This window comes from Abrus precatorius, unplaced genomic scaffold (genome assembly GCF_003935025.1).
Source record: "Abrus precatorius isolate BTA unplaced genomic scaffold, Abrus_2018 Scaffold10, whole genome shotgun sequence".
NCBI lineage: Eukaryota > Viridiplantae > Streptophyta > Magnoliopsida > Fabales > Fabaceae > Abrus > Abrus precatorius.
This window is the reverse complement of record NW_020874292.1, coordinates 8,837,167-8,856,203: the sequence shown is the minus strand read 5'-3', so window position 1 is coordinate 8,856,203 and position 19,037 is coordinate 8,837,167. Positions and strand designations below refer to the sequence as shown.

Sequence of the window (19,037 nt, the reverse complement as noted above, 5' to 3'; positions counted from 1 at the left end):
TAAAAAAATGAGGATTATACTGTGAAATGAACCCAATATTTGTGTACCTGCAACTGTCCCAAATATATGTGGTCAGACCAAGTCAATTTTGTTGAAAATCGGTGCTACATTTTCATGATTAGTTCATTTAATATATATACAAATCATTGTAAGCATGGAAATTGAAGTCAAAGCATTAAATATCTATTAATACCTTTGGCAAAAGAAGCCATAGGCGGCATACAGACGTACCTCTTCGGAATTCACTTCATTTTCCCGTTTATTCCTTCTTTGACACATCACGCATAATGATAGACATATATCTGATGGCACCCAAAAATTGATAAACTACAGAAGATATACATGAAGTATCAACATTAATTCATTTAGATAGATAAGCGATGTTTCTTATATATCTAGCTATCAGACATGATAATCCAGCTGAACATCTTTAGCTTTCAAAGGCTCATTATACTCTCTTTGATACACTTCAAGGTGATCTGACAAAATTGACTTGTCAATAATCTCGTGGTGGTAGGATTTGCAAACAAAATAAAGCACTGTTTGGATAACAAGCTTCAACCTGAACAAATGAGACAACAACAGCAAACATAGAATCCCACCCACTGTTCTGTCCACTGTGCCTAAATTGAAGAACTTCCCTCCATTCACGACCACTATCATGAACACCAAGTGTATCAAAAAGAACAAAGCGTAGAGCTTCAAAACAATGATTATGGACAAACCCATATTCCCTTTTATCAGCGCCTTACTCTTCATCATGGCTTCAAACCCGTACGAGTCTTCTAACACAGTCACAACACTAGCTGATAGCCAAACCACGGTGAGGTACACAAAGCCAGCTAAATATAAGATCATTATGACCACAAAAATTGCAACCCCACCGCTTTTTTCTTGAATTGTAAGTGCCCAGATGACTACAACTAACGCAACCATAAAATTGTAAAAGAGAAAAGCAGCTATGGTGCACAAAAAAGTGATCATAAGTCTCTTCCAAACCTTAGGGACAACACTTATGACCTTATTGAAAGTTATTTCTTTGCCAGTGTAGACAGAAGCGACAGTGTAAACGACTGCAGAGGTGGAGAGAAGGGAGAAGATAAGGACGAAAATAAAGTAAAAGAGTTTGAAGACAAAGAAAATGGCCCAGTCGGAGGATATCGTCTGAATGAGCTTTTGGTATTGGGGTGTGTCACGTGGGGTTTGGGTGAAATTCTTGGAGTCATCTAAAATCATCCCGAAGATGACCTCGGAGAGTTGGATATGAATGAAGAAGATGAAGGAGAGAGGGAGGATTAGAGTTAAGGTGATCTGACTGAAGATCTTGCTCCATGAAAATATGATCTTGTATGATTCGTTGTAGATGCCAAAGAGACCAAGAAGTTGCATATTTTCTTGCTCTGTGTCCATTGTTATGTTTTAGTCTCTTCAGTGGTTTAGAGCGGTGGGATGGGGAAGGATTTAGAGACGAGTGTCTTTTAGGTTCAAAGGTGGCTTTTATAATGGAAAGAGATCAATCAGCATACCCAACAGCTATACTAAATGATTTACCAAATGAAACTCGGAGCCAAGACTTCAAGCTAGAACAAGCATGATTCTCTAAGGACTTGTACGATAATTGTTTGGTAGATTTTCTTTGAGGGCTCCATGTTAAAAAAGAAATTGAAATAAAAAATAACAGATACAATAAGTGATGATTTATGGTAAGAAAAGGGATAAAAAAAAAATGAATAGTTTTAAATGATTGAGAATTTTGTTGAATATTTATATACTATGTACACATAGGAATCTGAATTGTAATATATTAACAACTAAATATTGTCATAATATTAGCTAGAGTTTGGAACGTGTGTTTAAGGGTAGAACGAAGTCGTTGCTTTTTATCTCCCTCTCTAAACGTTAAGGGGAACCAATGAAGACTGGAAGAGCAATGACTTCGGGTTCGTCATGAAAGGGTAGCGAAACGAAGACTGACTTATGTCGTCGACGTTCACGTTACGCAGAGGCGATGATTATGAGAAAGTGTATGAATACTCGTTCATTCCTACATCAAACAGACGAGTAATTTTCTATTATTATATTTATTTTAAAAAATTGTTTAAGTAATAAATAAATAGAGATAAATTTTTTTCAGATAGTAATTATTTTAAGGGTAAATTTGGAGAAAAAATTATAAAATAAATATTATTTTTTAAAAATAGAATTAATTAAAATAAAAAAGAAAATAATAATTATGATATATATTTATTTTTTGACGACGCCCTCTCATATCCCCAAATAAAATTTCTGGACTAAGGGCTTCATTCCCACCTCAGAGTCTCAGACTAAGAGGTTGTTTCATTCCTTCCTCTACTCAAACTTCAATGGCAATTTCTTCGGTTTCATCAAAAGACAAGGACGCGGACTTCTTTTTACCAGTTTAGGATAATTTTTAAAATTATTAAGAAAACGTAAACAAAATTATTTATTAATTTAAGGTATTGATATTGTCTAGTATTAGACAATTCTATTAAATTATTTTTTTTTTCGAGCCACATCAATTTTATATTTCATTATTTTTTAATTTATGATTTTTTGTAATTTATTTTTTACTTTTAAAATGTTTATCTCTTTAATTAATCTTATTTGATATAATAATAATAATAATAATAATAATAATAATTTGATAAAAATCAATGATTATTTAAAATAAAAATAAAATTAATATAAACATTTAAAATCCTGTCATAATATTAACAATTCATTCTAATACTTACACAAATTATTTTGATAAAATATTAATATTATAACAATTTTTAACTAAAAAATTATATTTGTCTCTACGAATATTAATATTTAAAATCATTTTAAATACTTGTTGTAAAAATTCTTGTTTAAGAATTATGATTGACAAATTATATATACATGTAGATGATACAAAAGTTTTTTTAATTTATTTTTAAAAAAATAATTTTTTAGGCGAAATTAGAGTTGTTAAAAGAAGTCATTTAGTTTATTTGAGTTCATTTGAGTTAAGCACACATTAGACTATATTAGATTGTGTTTTCAAAAGTATGAAATTAATTTAGACTCGATTTAAAGTTAGGATTCTTATATGACTTTTTTATACATTGACCTAAATTAAGCCTACGTAATTTTTTTTACAACTCAGACTTTTTAAACCTCTTACTACATTCTAATACAACAGTATAATAAAATATCAAATACAAATTTATTGGTGTGTTCCAAAATACTTTATTTCAATTAACTTCAAATATTATGTTTTTATCCTCCATTTCTATCACAAAAGCATGTTTAATTTCCATTGAGATAAACCTTGGGACAAAAAATCCCTTCAAGCAATGCGGATTTGCTCAAGCAACATGTCAAGATTCTTCTACTCCTTCTCCATTTTTCTATTCTTTTAGTCACACTGAGTCATTGACTCACAGAGAAAATTTAAGGTTTTTAGCATGTTTCATTAAATTAAAATTATTAGTTAATGCAATTAATTAAAAAATTCAATGAGATATTGTGATTGCTGAAAATTTATGGAATAGTCATATTCTGATATTTGACATTTCGTTTTTGAAGGAATTAGAAGGAATTTGAAATTGTGATTTAAAGAGTAAAGGATGCAGCTGCTGCAGGACATAATTGTGGGAACATGGACTTTTGAGTGTGTGGACACGATGCTGACAGAGTCTATAAAAGCAGAATTTTCTAAAAAAGATAGCATCTTGGAACTTTTTATTTTTGGTTTTTTTCTTCATTTTTCAAGACAAAATTTTTAGGTTTTTGAACATTCCTCTGCAGGGAATGTTGGGTAGGTCATTCCTTTCCTTTCATTACTAGGATTTAGATGAAAGATATGTACATTCTTTCTTTGTTCTTTTTTACTTTGTAATAGAATAATAGCTTTTTCATTTTCATTTGTTGAAAGTTTATCTGCTGAACATGACTCTTATCTTTTCAATATATTTTAGTTTGTTTCTTTCCATTTCCATTATGTCTTGTTAAATCTCTTGGGGTTGAGTAAAAATAAACTTATACCTTTACCCATTGCAATGAACTAAGCATTGTAACTCAAGATAGAAGCTTTAATCTAACTTTTTAATTCTGAACTTAATGCCTCACTGTTCTACGTGAATGGGGTTGATGAAAAGTTGTTCATTGCTGGAAAGTTGTGGGCTTTCTTGGATTGAGGTTAAAATACTTACTATGAATTGTCTAGGAATAGAAATTTATGATAATGTGGTCATATCGGTCTTATCCTTAATGTTGAACATTTTTGGTTTACCTAAGGGATTACGAGATTAAAAGTCATTTTAGAACCAATTACCAAGGGATTGGAGTTGGATAATTTAGACAACCTGACCATTAGATTGACTATATTTTGAGTTACAAGTATATTTTAAGCAAGGGGAAAGGGATAAAGGATTCTAAACTCAACCCATTTATTAATCTTTGCAAAAACTCATTTTCTCTACTTGAGTTATTTACATTCTACAGTCCTGTTAATTATTTTTTGTATTAAGTTTTACTTTTGTCCATTTATTAATTGTAATTTCAGCACCTTTACTTTCAGTTTTACAATTCTGCTATATTTAATTTCGTACTACTATATATACCCTGTTTTTGGTGATTCAGCTAGTAATATTCTTGTGGTTTGATACTTAACATTTATCCCCGTGGACGATAATCTTTTGTAACTTCAACGATTTGGTGTACTTGCCAAAAAGTTTATCAAGTTTCTGGCGCTGTTGCCGGGGAAAATGATTGTTAATATCAATGGTAATGAGAATATGTTAGATTGGGTTAATAACGTTTGTTGTGTTTCAAGTTTGTGACAGGAACTTAAGTACAACAGCTGTAACAGTTGATGCGAGGCAAGGAGAAAATCAAAAGTAGTGACTCATCTACTGACCTTGACCAGCCGATTATAAATTTTAAGAAAAAGAACAAAAACAAAGGAAAAAGATCACAAAAAGAAGAAAGATCTCCAACCATGGCTGGGAATGATAACATCGAAAAGAGGACTCTTAATGATTATGCTCGTGCAAGACCAAGGGAAAACCCCACCAGCATTGTGAAACCCCCCATTCAAGCAAACAACTTTGAGATTAGACTAGATTTGATGAGAGTGGTACAGCAAGAACAATTTGTGGGACATCCTTCGGAAGACCCTCACACCCACATCCAAAACTTCTTAGCCATTTGCAACATGGTGAGGATGAATGGGGTCAGTGATGAGGTAGTTCGATTATCGGTCTTCCCATTTTCATTGAGAGATAAAGTAAAGAGCTAGCTATTTTCTCAACCAGAAGGAAGTATCACCACTTGGGAAGACTTAGACAAGAGATTGTGGCTTTCTCTCAAAGAGAAGATGAAACACTTCAAGAGGCTTGGGAGAAATTTAAGGAGCTTTTAAGAAGCTGCCCTTATCATGAACTATGTGATTGGCTGCAAATAAAGACATTTGATGATGGGTTGAATGTGGCTACCAAGACTATGGTAGATGCAGTTGTTGGAGGATCACTTTCCTTGAAGACTCCTGCAGAAGCTCGTGAACTTATTGAGGTAATGGCATCTAACAACTACAACCACAGAGACAAAAGTACAATGAAGAGGGGTGTACTGGAATTGAACACATTGGACGCACTGCTGGCCTAAATTCCCTAAATTCTAAGCTTGAAAATATGAAGATAGAAGGCACTAAACAAGTGTAGTTTGTTGGTACTTCCAACCAAGAGGAGTTTAATGAAGAACATTATGATGAACAAGGGATTAAATAGGTGAATTTCATGAATAACATGTCAAGGCAGCAGAATTTCAATTCAAAACCGCAGTGGCAGCAACAGAACATTCAACAGAAACTTGTTTATCCACCTCAACAGTAGCAGTTCAGACCAAATTCAAACTTTAATGCTAGGTCACCAAACCCATCTCATTATCCTCCAATAGCACCAAGGCCAAACCATCAACAAGGACAATGGTAACAGCAAAATTTTCAAAATCTTGGAGTAATTCAACAGCAAAACCAGCCTACACATGATCAAGTATCAACTATTGAAAAAACACTTGTACAATTAACTCAAACCACGAATTTGTTTATGCAGGATGCAAGCACAAGGATGGAAAATCAAGAAGCTTCCATGAAGAATTTGGAGAACCAAATGGGGCAAATTATAAAAAAAATAAATGAACCAGCTCAAGGCTCATTTTTAGGGAATACGGTTGAAAATCCAAAAGAGTTCTGTCAAGCAATCACCACAAGGAGTGGGAAAGTGGTGGAGCCACAAATCAAGCAAAAGCCACTTGAAAAGGGAGAGAGTTCAAGTTCTGCACATGAAGAAAAAGCAACAGAGCAGCAACCCAAATTCATAATTGAAGAATAGGAAGTGGAGAGTGAAAATGAGAAAGTAGAGGAGAAGAATCCACTAAAATAGAAATTGGTGGTGGATGAAGCTTATTGGAACAGATCCAAGAAGCAAATTTTGGAGGACTCTTGCAAGCCTCAAATCCCTCCTCCCTATGTCAAGTTGCCATACCCACACCTCCAGAAGAACAAGGGCAAAGAAGAGCAATTTTTCAAATTTTTGGATATTTTCAAAAAGCTTCACATCAATATTCCGTTTGCAGAAGCACTAGAGCAGATGTCTCTTTATGCTAAATTTATGAAGGATCTGCTTTCAAAGAAGAGAAAATTAAAGGAGGATGCTACAATAGCATTGACCGAAGAATGTAGTGCAATCTTACGGAGGAAATTACCTCCAAAATTAAAGGATCCAGGCAGCTTCACAATTCCCTGCACTATAGGGAAAGTGACCATTGGAAAGGCCCTATGTGACTTGGGGGCCAGCATCAACTTGATGCCTCTCTCCATCTTAAGGAAATTAGGAATTGGAAAAGTCAAAGATACAAGGATGGCTCTCCAAATGACTTATTGATCCATTAAATATCCTTATGGTATATTGGAGGATGTGCTGATAAAGGTGGATAAGCTAATCTTTCCAGCGGACTTTGTTGTCTTAGACATGGATGAAGACTTTGAAGTGCCCGTGATTCTTAGAAGACCTTTTCTAGCTACTAGAAGAGCATTAATTGATGTGCAACAAGGTCAATTAATGTTGAGAGTACATGATGAGAAAGTGATTTTCAAAGTATTTGAGGCAATGCAGCATCCGAATGACAATGACAATTGTTTTTGCATAGACATGGTTGATTCCTTGGTGGCAGCAAGAGGTTTGATGTAGGAAAATTATGCAGATCCATTGAAGAAAGCTTTAATCAATGCTGTCATGAATGATGAGGAAGAAAGTGATGCAGAGTTGCAAGAAATTGTGCAGCAGCTAGATGCTCAGCCTGAGTTGCAGAAAAATACAAATGCTGAAAGTCTAGAAGAGTCAAATTCAGGGGATGCATAGTAGCTAGAACTAAAACCCCTACCCCCACACTTAAAATATGTATTTTTAGGGGAAAAGAAGACTTGCCCAGTGATAATTAGCAGCAAGCTCTCTCAACTGAATGAAGAAAAATTATTGAGAGTTTTGAAAAAGCATAAGGCAGCCATCGGATGGTCTATTGCAGACTTGAAAGGAATCAGTCCCATTTTCTGCATGCACAATATTAAAATGGAGGAGAAATTTACACCAGTTGTGTAGCCACAAAGGAGACTGAAGCTAGTAATGAAATAGGTCATGAAAAAGAAAGTACTGAAGCTTCTAGCGGCCGAGATGATTTATCTTATTTTGGACAACAAGTGGGTAAGCCCAGTGCAAGTAGTGCCTAAGAAGGGAGGCATGACAGTGGTCAAAAATGATAATAATGAACTTATCCCCATCTGAACTGTGACAGGGTGAAGGATGTGTATTAACTACCGAAGGCTGAATCAAGTTACTCACAAGGACTATCTTCCATTGCCACACATGGACCAGATGCTCGAAAGGCTGGTTGGCCAAGAGTTTTATTGCTTTCTAGATGGCTATTCCGGGTACAACTAGATTACAGTCAGCCTAGAAGGTCAAGAGAAGACCTCATTCACTTGTCCCTTTGGTGTTTTTGCATACTGAAGAATGTCGTTTGGGTTTTGCAACGCTTCCGCTACATTTCAGCGATGCATGCTTGCCATTTTTGCTGATATGATTAAAAAGTCCATAGAAGTTTTCATGGACGATTTTTCTATTTTTGGACACTTTTTTTATTTATGTTTGACTAATTTATCTTGTGTTTTGCAGAGGTGTATTGAGACCAACCTAGTTCTCAACTGGGAGAAGTGTCATTTCATGGTACAAGAAGGCATAGTACTAAGACATAAAATCTCTGCAAGGGGTATTGAGGTTGATAGGGCAAAAGTGAAAGTAATAGAGAATCTGCCACCGCCAACTAATGTTAGAGGGATAAGAAGTTTCTTGGGTCATGCTTGTTTTTACCGTAGATTTATTCAGGATTTTTCTAAAATTGTGAAACCTCTCTGCTCACTTTTAAATAAAGACACACCTTTTATCTTTGATGAAAACCGCCTAAATGCTTTTAATGTTATTAAGAGAAAATTGATCACTTCACCTATTATAACAGCACCTAATTGGAACATCCCTTTTGAAATTACATGTGATGCAAGTGATTTTGCAGTAGGTGCAGTGTTAGGACAGAAAGTAGGCAGAATTTTTCACATAATTATTATACAAATAGAGTTTTGAATGAGGCACAAATTCGTTATGCCACAACAGAGAAAGAATTACTTGCAATGGTTTTCACATTGAAAAAATTTAGATCATATCTCATAGGGTCCAAAGTGATTATTCACACAGATCATGCTGCTCTAAAATTTTTGTTTTCAAAGAAAGAGTCTAAACCAAGACTAATTCATTGGATTTTATTGTTGCAAGAGTTTGATCTGAAAATTTGTGATAAAAAAGGCAAAGATAATGTGATTGCAGATCATCTATCAAGGTTGGAAGGGACTTCATCTTCCTATGCAGCAGAGGAAATTCAAGAAAATTTTTCTAATAAACAGCTATTGGTTATCACAGAAAGGCCATGGTTTGCTGATATAGCCAATTGTAAATCCTCCGATGTCATCTCAGAACATTTAACATGGCAACAGAAGAAGAAGTTCTTTAAGAATGCTAATCAGTATATATGGGACCCTTTCTTGTTGAAAATTGGAAAAGATGGTATACTTAGGAGGTGCGTGCCACAAGCTGAAATTCAAAGCATTCTATGACATTGCCATGATTCCCCATATGGAGGACATTTTAATGGAGATAAGACTGCTGCAAAAGTCCTACAGAGTGGATTCTTCTGGCCAACAATCTTCAAGGATGCATTTGCAAACACTAGAAATTGTGATAAATGTCAAAGGCTGGGAAATATCACAAAGAAGAATGAAATGCCCCTCAACAACACTTTAGAAGTTGAAGTATTTGACTGCTGGGGTATGGATTTCATGGGACCATTCCCATCGTCATTCTAGAACAAATATATTTTGGTGGCAATTGATTATGTATCCAAGTGGGCTAAAGTAATTGCAGCACCTTTAAACAATGCCCAGACCGTGATCAAGTTCTTGAAAAGAAATATTTTTGTAAGGTTTAGAGTGCCAAGGATTTTAATCAGTGATGGTGGCACCCATTTTTGCAACCAGCAGCTTCAATCTCTTCTCACCAAGTACAATGTCAAGCATAAGGTGGCAACACCTTATCACCCACAAACAAGTGGGCAGGTTGAGGTGAAGATTAAGAGAATATTGGAGAAAATAGTGGGCAACACCAGAAGAGATGGCTCAACCAAGCTAGATGATGCTTTGTGGGCCTATCGTACAGCTTACAAGAGCTCCACTAGAATGTCTCCATATCAGTTGGTATATGGAAAAGCTTGTCACCTTCCATTAGAATTAAAGCACAAAATACATTGGGCAATCAAGTATTTAAATTTGAATGAGAAAATGTCACAAGAACAAAAGAAATTGCAGCTCACTGAGTTAGAGGAATAGAGGAATTTGACTTATGAAGAAAATGTTGCAATATACAAATTAAGGGCCAAGATCTATCATGACAAGACAATCAAACACAGAGTCTTTCAGCTTGGACAACAAGTTTTACTATTCAATTTTAGACTGAGGTTGTTTCCAGGCAAATTAAAGTCAAAATGGTCTGGCCCATTTGTAATCAAGGAGGTCTCTCCTTTTGGAGCAATTACAATTCAAGATCCTTCTTCTGATAGAGTGTTCAAAGTTAATGGACAACGCCTTAAAATTTATTTTGAAGGAGACGTCCAGAGGGAGAAAGAAATTGTTCATTTATGAGACCCTCCATTATTGGGATACAAGTAGAAGTAAAATAGTTTAGAATAGAATTATTTTCTTGCAAATTTTAATTTTATTTATTTAATTTTGGTTGTTAAAAATTTAGTAAGTTTTGTTTATAATCTAGAGTTCATTAATATCCAATTGCAGAGTTGATAAGCAACAAAGTGTTATTTAGAATGAAGGGAGAAGATTACAAGAATTTTAATTTAAGGTAGTTGTCTATTTCGTATCATGTGGCCACACAACAAGCCATTTGTGAGGACGCGACACTAGGATTGAGCTCTCTTTCTAGCCTATGGACTTAAAGAATTTTTCTAAGTAAAAAAAAAAAATCCCATGGGAGGTACCAAAAGCGCCACTCAGGTTCTGTCTTGTTATTTAATGCATAAATAAAGTTATTATTATAATAGTATAAATTTTAAAAAAATTAAAAAATTATTATAATATAATAATATTAAAATATAATAACTTGGTGTTATAATTTTAAAAGGGGAAGAAAGTTCAAAAGAGCGGTAATGTGTGCTCAGTCCCTGGGCAGTTACTCACCACGTCACTCTAGTTTCCATTTTAATGCTTCCTCATTAATCCATCAGCACCTATTCACTTTACTTTTCATTTTCCTATCCCTTTCCACTCCCGGTTTCTCTCTACACCCTCATTTTCTCCTTCCGGTAGCCAAAATCAAAAGTTTGAAGCTTTCAAAAGTACGCGTCTTTTACAGATTGGACACTCTATTTTTTGCGAGTTTCATTTCATTTCATTCTCATCTTCATCCATGGTTTCTTGCATTGCATAGAGCATTCTTTTCTTCCAAGGGTTGGTGTTATTCATGAATGTTATTAACCGCAATCCTTTTACTTGCCTTCTTTGTTTTGTGATTTTTGGTTAATAGATGTTGAATGCCCTTTTGTTCCACACTTGTTGTGTACTGTGTATGGTTAGGGCACAAAAAATTTCTTCCCTTTTAAAAGATCTGCACCAATTAGTGATATTTTTTTTTTGTTTAGTATATTGGAATGTGTAAAAATTTCTGCTATCATTTTGTTTTTCGTAAATGTTTAAATTGTAATGCTCTGCAAATATGTTTTGGTTTAAACAATTTGTAATTAGTGCAGAAATTTTGTCTTGAGTGTGCGTTCTTTTGCAATAATATATATTTTTTTAGGGAGAAATTTTTGGTTAATGTTTAGTGGTTTATGAGCAGTTCATGTGTGTGCAGTTTGAGCCTTGTAGGGTAAATTTAATTATGCATTCTTCATTTTACTCTTATTTTCCTTAAAAACTTTATCTTCTTATCCTCTATGCTCTTCGTGTTTCTATTCTCCTTTTTATCCCTTTTCCTTTCCCTTTCTAGATTAGTTTTGCTAGGTACTGCCATTTCTTGGTTTTTCTCTGTTGTTACCGTTGTTTTCTGTGTTGCATGATTTCTTGGAAAATGGTAACGAGTTCCAATGGAGTTTTACTTGCCATTTATTTTTCCTATTGCATTTTTCATAATTTTCTTCATAGTCTCTGTTTTCTCTGCTACGTTGGCGATAAGTATATTTTTGTAAGAATCTATTTTGACTATAAATTGTTTAAAGTTAATGTTTGATGTGTTTCCTGTTGATTGGAGCACTAAAGTTCTTTCCTTTCTCAACCCACACCGTGAAATAAGTTGTGATTTGTAAATATTCTTGTTCACGGTGATTTTTGAAAATCATTTTAACAAAATGCAACCTTCCCTTACTACTTTCTCATGTTAATGTTTGAACTGCCCCGATAGTGTAACTACTTTTCATTCAAACAAATTTTTCTTGGTATAGCAAGGTTGCCCTCTGTGTGATCCCTTTTTAAAAGTTTTATTGCTGATGATTGATTTATTTTGCTCAGAGGAAGTATTGGTTAGTGCTCGGTGGGAATTAGGGTGTCCTATTTGTGTAGTTTGGATTTTCATTATAAAGCTGTAACTTCATGGTCTTTTGAAAGCTTGTATGGTTATCCTATTTGCTATATGATTGTCCTTCATTGTTGTTGCACCATGATTGCTAACTCATTGAAAATATAATCATTTTTACCAGCAAATGTACGTTCTTTTCCTTTCCTGTTCTTGATTTTAAATGTAGTTGTTTATTTGCTTGAATTTTTCTCTTATTTCATCACTTTTGGAAAGATAGTGCTGAATATGATCTTTGTGAATGGAGTAGGACTGGATTGTGTTAGGGGTCATTTCCCATTTTACTGTACAGTGTGAATAATTAATTTTCAAAATTAATTTTTTTTATGCCATATTACTTTAATAGTGTGCACAGTAATCATGTTTCATCGCTTTACTGCTTTCATTGTTGAATTCTTATCTAAATTCTTTCATCTGCTACATATTAGTCACATTAAGCATCAATCTTCTTTCTTTAAATGTCACTGGATAATTCCTTTGAGTCAACCACTATTTTTGGTGTAAATTAAACTGGATGAAATTGAATTTTTCCGCACTCATACTTTTACTTAGGTAGTGAACTGCTACTGGTTTCGCATGTTTTAAATCAAAATTCTCTTTGGGTTTTGACCAGCTCTCACACACACTTGATGTTACACTGGTTTTCTGCATACCGTGGTTTGATAGATATTGTGTAATTGAGATGTTTTCTGAACTTTTTGGCAGGATGAGAAGAAAAACTGTAGCTAACTGACCCAAGAGGGCTAGAGTGGACCTTTATGATTCTGAGACTGAAGAAACACTACCTGAAGGTCCTTTCCATAGCCCCTTCCACGAGGGACATCATAACTCTAACATTAAACTGCATAAAACTATAGAGGATCGTGGTTTCAAGCTAGAAAAGGGAGAAGTGGACCCCATCCAAATTACTATTCATGTACGTAACTAGGAGTATTTATGTGGATTAACCGAAAAAGGATTTCAATCTTTGGTCCGAGAGTTCTACACCAATGGAAGAGCAGACCCTTCAGCTGGGAATAACCTTTCCCCATATCACACTGTTGTCAAAGGAATAAAGGTGTCCTTTACACCAGGGGTCATAAACCGGGTGCTACAAATCAAACACACTATGGTCGGACCACCCAGGGATGAATACATTGCTCTCTTAGAGCAAGAACCTGATTATGAAGCCATCATTTGAATCCTATGTAAGCCTAGATCAGAATGGAGACCACTAGGTGGCTCAGAACCTCGCAGCCTGCTAGTAGCTTACTTGCTGCCTATACCTCGGGCCTGGTTCCAGTTTATGATAGGCTCCTTGACCCCTGTCCTTCACGATACAACATTGCTCCTACGCCGTGCACAGTTCTTGTACTGTATAGTCATGGGGAAAGAAATTAATGTGGGAAAAGTCATCCATCAAGAAATTAGACAAATTATGGATGATGATAATCAGAAATCTCTAGCCTTCTTATCCTTGATCAATCTTTTATGCCAGGATGCCAATGTCCCAATGGATCCAAATGATGTCCCAGTCAACAAACCCAAATGGATCAAATCCTTCTAATATTGCAAGTTTTGCTGAGCTGTCCCACCGCCATCCAAACAGAGCAGTTCCAACCCCTGCCCCAGCAGCATCTTCATCCAGTACTTTAAACAGCAAGCAACAAATGAATTTGGTTCTCACCAATTTATCCCAGCTGCAATAGTGCTTAGATCACTCCAAGAAAGTACAAGATCGGCATTCAAAGACTACATCGCAGCAGTTGCAGCTTATAATGAAAGGAATGGTCAAATTGGAAGCAAAAATTGATAAAATTGCTCAAGACTTACAAGTGCTAGATGATGAAGACGAAGGACCCTCTTGCAGCGACTTGCTCAGCATAATGATAGCTGAAGTGGATCCAGTCACAGTCCCGGATGAAGATGAAGAAACTCCTTGACTTCCCATTTTTTCTTTTCCTGTTTCATGTCTGCTGTTTTATTTTATTTTACTATGATGTACTCTGTTGGCTACCTTCTTTTGTGTGGGCACCCATGTGCCCATTTGAAATTATTAACTGTTTCCATTATACAATTTTAACTGTTGCAATTCCTTCTATCTTATGTAGTTATTTTCAGCGATTAAAAGAGGCAAGTTCCACGCCTCCATTGACTCTGAACAATCAGGGGAGTCCCTTTCTGCATTTCCCCTTTTCTTTACTGCCAATTCTGCATTTGTTTTACAAATCAAATTCTCCATATGTCGATTTCTTTTGTTATTATAATTGTTGAACTCCACTGAATTTAGTAGATGTCTATAGCAGGCTCCATAGTTAAAACATCACAAGCACATGTTGAATATTGGTGAACATCATGTTGATTTAAATTCCATAAAATTCCTATGTTAGCAATTGAGCCTATTTGTCATTTATGCATGCTGTGATTGCTATTTTCTTTGTAAGATTTGTCAACTTTCTGCTTTCTCTTACTATACTTTCATGTTATAAGGTGATTGAGGCCATTTTTGGTGAACACCTATTTAACTATATGGCTAACCTTTCTTTTATCCCTTGTTTAAATCCTTTGAGTCCGACTACTTTCTTTTCTACACATTTTCACCTTCATCCCGTAGCGCAAAACCAATTTGTCTCTCTTATACCTTAGAAAGTATGAGCACCTCTTTTGGATAACATAGAAATTTTAAGTTTGGGATTGCATTATTAATTGCTTGAGGACAAGCATTGCTTTTAAGTTTTGGGTGGTGTATATTTATTCTGAAAAATTAGGTTGTCAGTTGTTGTTTCAAAAGGAAACAAACTTAGTTTTTTTTGAAAAAAAAAAAGAGAAGAAGAAGAAGAAGAAGAACTTGGGGTTGCAGTACTGAAAAGAAAACAAAAATATATAAAATGTTGAATTGCTAATTGAGGGAGTGCACATAAGTATTTAAATTCTTAGAAATTCTAAGTTATCCCTCATACTTTCTTAGATATAGGAAATAGCCAGTAGCCTAAAATTTTTCCAACCTGAACCGTGACCACATTTCAACCTTTTTAAAGTTCTTTTGATTATAACTGATTGCATGAATAGTGGTGAGTTAGAAATTTGCTAAATTTAAGCCAAAAAATAGCAGCAAATGCATTGAAGAGTGTAAACACAAGCTAATATATTAAGAGTAAGGAGTGAAATAGCAACCTTAAGAGGGAGTTTAATTCAATCCTTAATGTCAATAAATTGATGTTGCTTGTGATTATTAAAAATTCATTTTGTTGTTGCAAGAGAAAGAAAAGGGCAATGCTAGAATTTTAGAGCCATCTATTCATGTTGAAAAGAAAAAAAATTGGCTTGAGGACAAACAAATATTTAAGTTTGGGGTTGTGATGAGTCATTGACTCATAGAGAAAATTTAAGGTTTTTAGCATGTTTCATTTAATTAAAATTATTAGTTAATGCAATTAATTAAAAAATTCAATGGAATATTGTGATTGCTAAAAATTTATGGAATAGTCATATTCTGATATTTGGCATTTCCATTTACTGTAAGTTTATCTGCTGAACATGACTCTTATCTTTTCAATATATTTTAGTTTGTTTCTTTCCATTTCCATTATGTCTTATTAAATCTCTTGGGGTTGAGTAAAGATAAACTTATATCTTTACCCATTGCAATGAACTAAGTATTGTATGTGACTCAAGATAGAAGGTTTAATCTAACTTTTTAATTCTGAACTTAATGTCTCGCTGTTCTACATGAATAGGATTAATGAAAAGGCGTTCATTGCAAGAAAGTTGTGGACTTTCTTGGACTGAGGTTAAAATGCTTATTATGAATTGTCTAGGAATCACTACTAGAAAAGCGTTGATTATAGAGGAACATTACAGACAAATTTTTATCTGTCTATAATACAGACAAATTTACAGACGAATTTGTATTTTTATTTTATTTTTTAATTTTTTGAAAAATCTGTCTGTAAATTCGTCTGTATTACAGATAGATAAAAATCCGTCTGTAATATCCATCTGTAGTTTGCCCGTCATTTGGCGCGAAACAATATAGACAGGAGTTACAGACAGATTTTTTTGTTTGTAATTTGAAAAAGGGAGGAAAATTTGGAGCGGGAGTTATAGACGAATTTTTCCATCTGTAAATATTGCCATTTTTTAACCGACTTTTCATGTGACAACTTACAAACGAAAAAATCTGTCTGTAAATGGCCTTGACAAATTTACAGACGAAAAAATCCGTTTGTAACTGGATCTTTAAAACGCACCGTTTCATTAAACTATTTATAGACGGATTTTCCCGTCTGTAATGTCTAAAACCCATAAATTCGTGCCTCCCCCTTCCCCTTCCTCATTTTTCATAAATCTCTCTCTCCCTCACCTCTCTCTGTCTCTCTCTCAAGATGCTTCAGTTTTTTTGGCTTTTGCGAGTGGTTGGAGCATCCATTTGAAAGATAATTTGCATCATTGTGTTCTTGGTACGATACTCTAACTTTTAATTGGTTTAGTTTTTTTTATTTTTGATGTATTTTAGAGACTTAAAATTTCTAAGATAGAGTTGTAGGATTGAAGATTGTATGACTGGGGGGAAGGGCGTAGAGGTCCTTCTTTGAACTTGATTATTGTGTGTTGTTTGATTGTTTGTGTTTGCGGAGTTTATAGAATATACATATTGTGGAGTTATAAGGGGATGTGCTCTAGAACGGTTTTGGAATTGTAATGTGTATGTTTTTTATGCATTGGAAGAAGTGGGCGATTACATAATATATAGATTATGTGTAAAGAAAATTTAGATTTTTGTATTAAGTACGTGTAAACAAATGTAAGGAAATATTAATATATTAGGGAAGATTCTGCCGAAATTTATATTAGAAATTTGTTGTATTAAGTGAAAATATTCATATAGAAAAATATTCATATATTAGGGGAGATTCTACCAAAATTTATTTTAGAAATTTGTTGTATTAAGTGAAAATATTCATATAGAAAAATATTCATATATTAGGGGAGATTATACCAAAATTTATTTTAGAAATTTGTTGTATTAAGTAAACAAATAAAGGGAAATATTCATATATTAAGGGAGATTCTGCCAAAATTTACATTAGATACATGTTTTATTAAGTGTAAACAAATATAATAAAATATTCATGTATTAGGGGAGATTTTGTCAAAATTTACATTAGAAATTTGTGTAATGTAAAATAAAAGGTTGATACAATATTGTGTATTTGTGTATTTGGTCTCTAAACATGTATTATATTTGTTTCAGATATGGCAGGTAAAAGTAAGAAAGGTGTTACTCAAGGTCCTAATCGTGACAACACTGCTTCACCCACCGCTCTCACTTCCACTTCCACACTAGCTACTATGCAGACCTCGCAGGATAGGGGACAGGAACAATTTATCATGGTGCCCAACCCTGGGTATGTTGCTCCTCCCCCTTCACTGCCGACTACACATGCCACACAACCTCTTTCTACACAGGGCACAGGTGAGGGATCCACTGCTGTCCCAGTTATATATGGCCAGCAATCATAACAGACCCAGGCATCATCTGGATCGCTTCCAACATTAAAATGGGATGGGTTTACTTGGTAAGTTAAATTTAAAATATGAATAATAACTCTAAATTGTTTTAAACAAGTTATAATAATTGTATTATTTTATTGTGTGTTAAGTTAGATTCCACCACAGAAGAGTCTCCACCAGGTGACAGATACCATTAAGAAGATGTTTGATGTGTCTTACACAAGTTTTGCAAAGGTGCCTAAGGATACAAAGATGGAATGGTTCAAAGATTGGAAGGTAATAACAGTTAATTAATTCCAGCTATATGTAATTAGATATTGTTTCTTGTAATTCTTCTAATGAAATTGTATTTATATAGAGCAACTTCTCTATTCCCCCCAGGATGAAAAGATGATTTTCAAGGCATGGAAGAGTCGCACTGCAAAGCGACTAAGACAGATGTACACTGAGGCCCGTCAGGATCCATCATCTGCTGATTAGATAGCACTCAACTTCCTTCATGTCTTGCAGAAGTATTGGGGTACGAATGAGTTTAAAAATCTCTCCGTAAAGAACAAGACAAACAGGGCATCCTTAAAAGGAGGATCGTTGCATACTGGTGGTTCTACAACTTTGGCTGGCATTAAAGCGAACTTGGTATGTGATTTTTAATTTTTAAAATTTATTTTATTCAATCTATAATTGATGAGTGGACAATGATTTAATTGAAATTGCAGGAAAAGTCACTAAAGAGACCACTTACACATGGAGAGGTGTTCAAGGAGACACATAATCGTAAGGGAGACAAAACCTTGTGGGTTGATACACGATCTCAGGCCACATATATAAGTTATCCTTATTAACACTATATGTTATTATTAATGATTTATTATATAGTTTTCAAGACTAATATATAATTATCTGCATTGAATTATAGGATGACTATATTCAAAGGCTTAAGGAGACATCTTCTCAAGATCCAGAGTCAGTTAATGATGATACTATATGGTCAGAGACGGTGGGTGGCCTTTATAAAGGCCACATTTACGGCATGGAGAGTCACTTTGCAGACTCTATGTCCCCTGCATCTATCACCGGAGATGCCTCTTCTCTTGTACCTGAGGAAGTGGAAGACATGGTCTGCACTCAGGTCCATGCCCTCAATGAAGAACTGCAGAAGCAAAATGAAGAGATGTGAAAGAGTAAGGAAATTGCATAGAAGAAGAAGTGGGCGAAGAAAATGGAGAAGAAGATAGAGAAGAAGGTGGCATCGAGGATGCAGAGGGAGGTGCAGCAACAGATGCAGCAGCAGCATATGCAGATGCATGCATACTTTGAGCT

General features: G+C 34.6%; 2 protein-coding genes and 1 non-coding gene across 3 annotated transcripts; 1 reads left to right on the top strand and 2 right to left on the bottom strand.

Moving 5' to 3' along the window:
* Positions 1–171: 171 nt before the first annotated feature.
* On the bottom strand, positions 172–1,410 carry LOC113853157. Its single transcript, XM_027483635.1, has one exon. It carries the CDS (start codon positions 1,408–1,410, stop codon positions 403–405), a length of 1,008 nt encoding a protein of 335 aa, XP_027339436.1. The 3' UTR covers positions 172–402.
* Positions 1,411–4,987: 3,577 nt separating this feature from the next.
* Positions 4,988–5,652, top strand: LOC113850921. Its single transcript, XM_027481438.1, has 2 exons — positions 4,988–5,233; positions 5,455–5,652. Exons 1-2 carry the CDS (start codon positions 4,988–4,990, stop codon positions 5,650–5,652), a joined length of 444 nt encoding a protein of 147 aa, XP_027337239.1.
* LOC113853344 lies at positions 5,326–5,432 on the bottom strand. Its single transcript, XR_003502517.1, has one exon. It is a non-coding gene; the product is annotated as a small nucleolar RNA R71 (small nucleolar RNA).
* Positions 5,653–19,037: the final 13,385 nt, after the last annotated feature.

Excerpts from the sequence above, each read along its gene's own strand:
- LOC113853157 (XM_027483635.1), bottom strand. The coding sequence starts at position 1,410 with ATGGACACAGAGCAAGAAAATATGCAACTTCTTGGTCTCTTTGGCATC.
- LOC113850921 (XM_027481438.1), top strand. The coding sequence starts at position 4,988 with ATGGCTGGGAATGATAACATCGAAAAGAGGACTCTTAATGATTATGCT. Across the intron at positions 5,234-5,454 it reads TGAATGGGGTCAGTGATGAG|ACATTTGATGATGGGTTGAA; the intron begins GTAGTTCGATTA and ends CTGCAAATAAAG.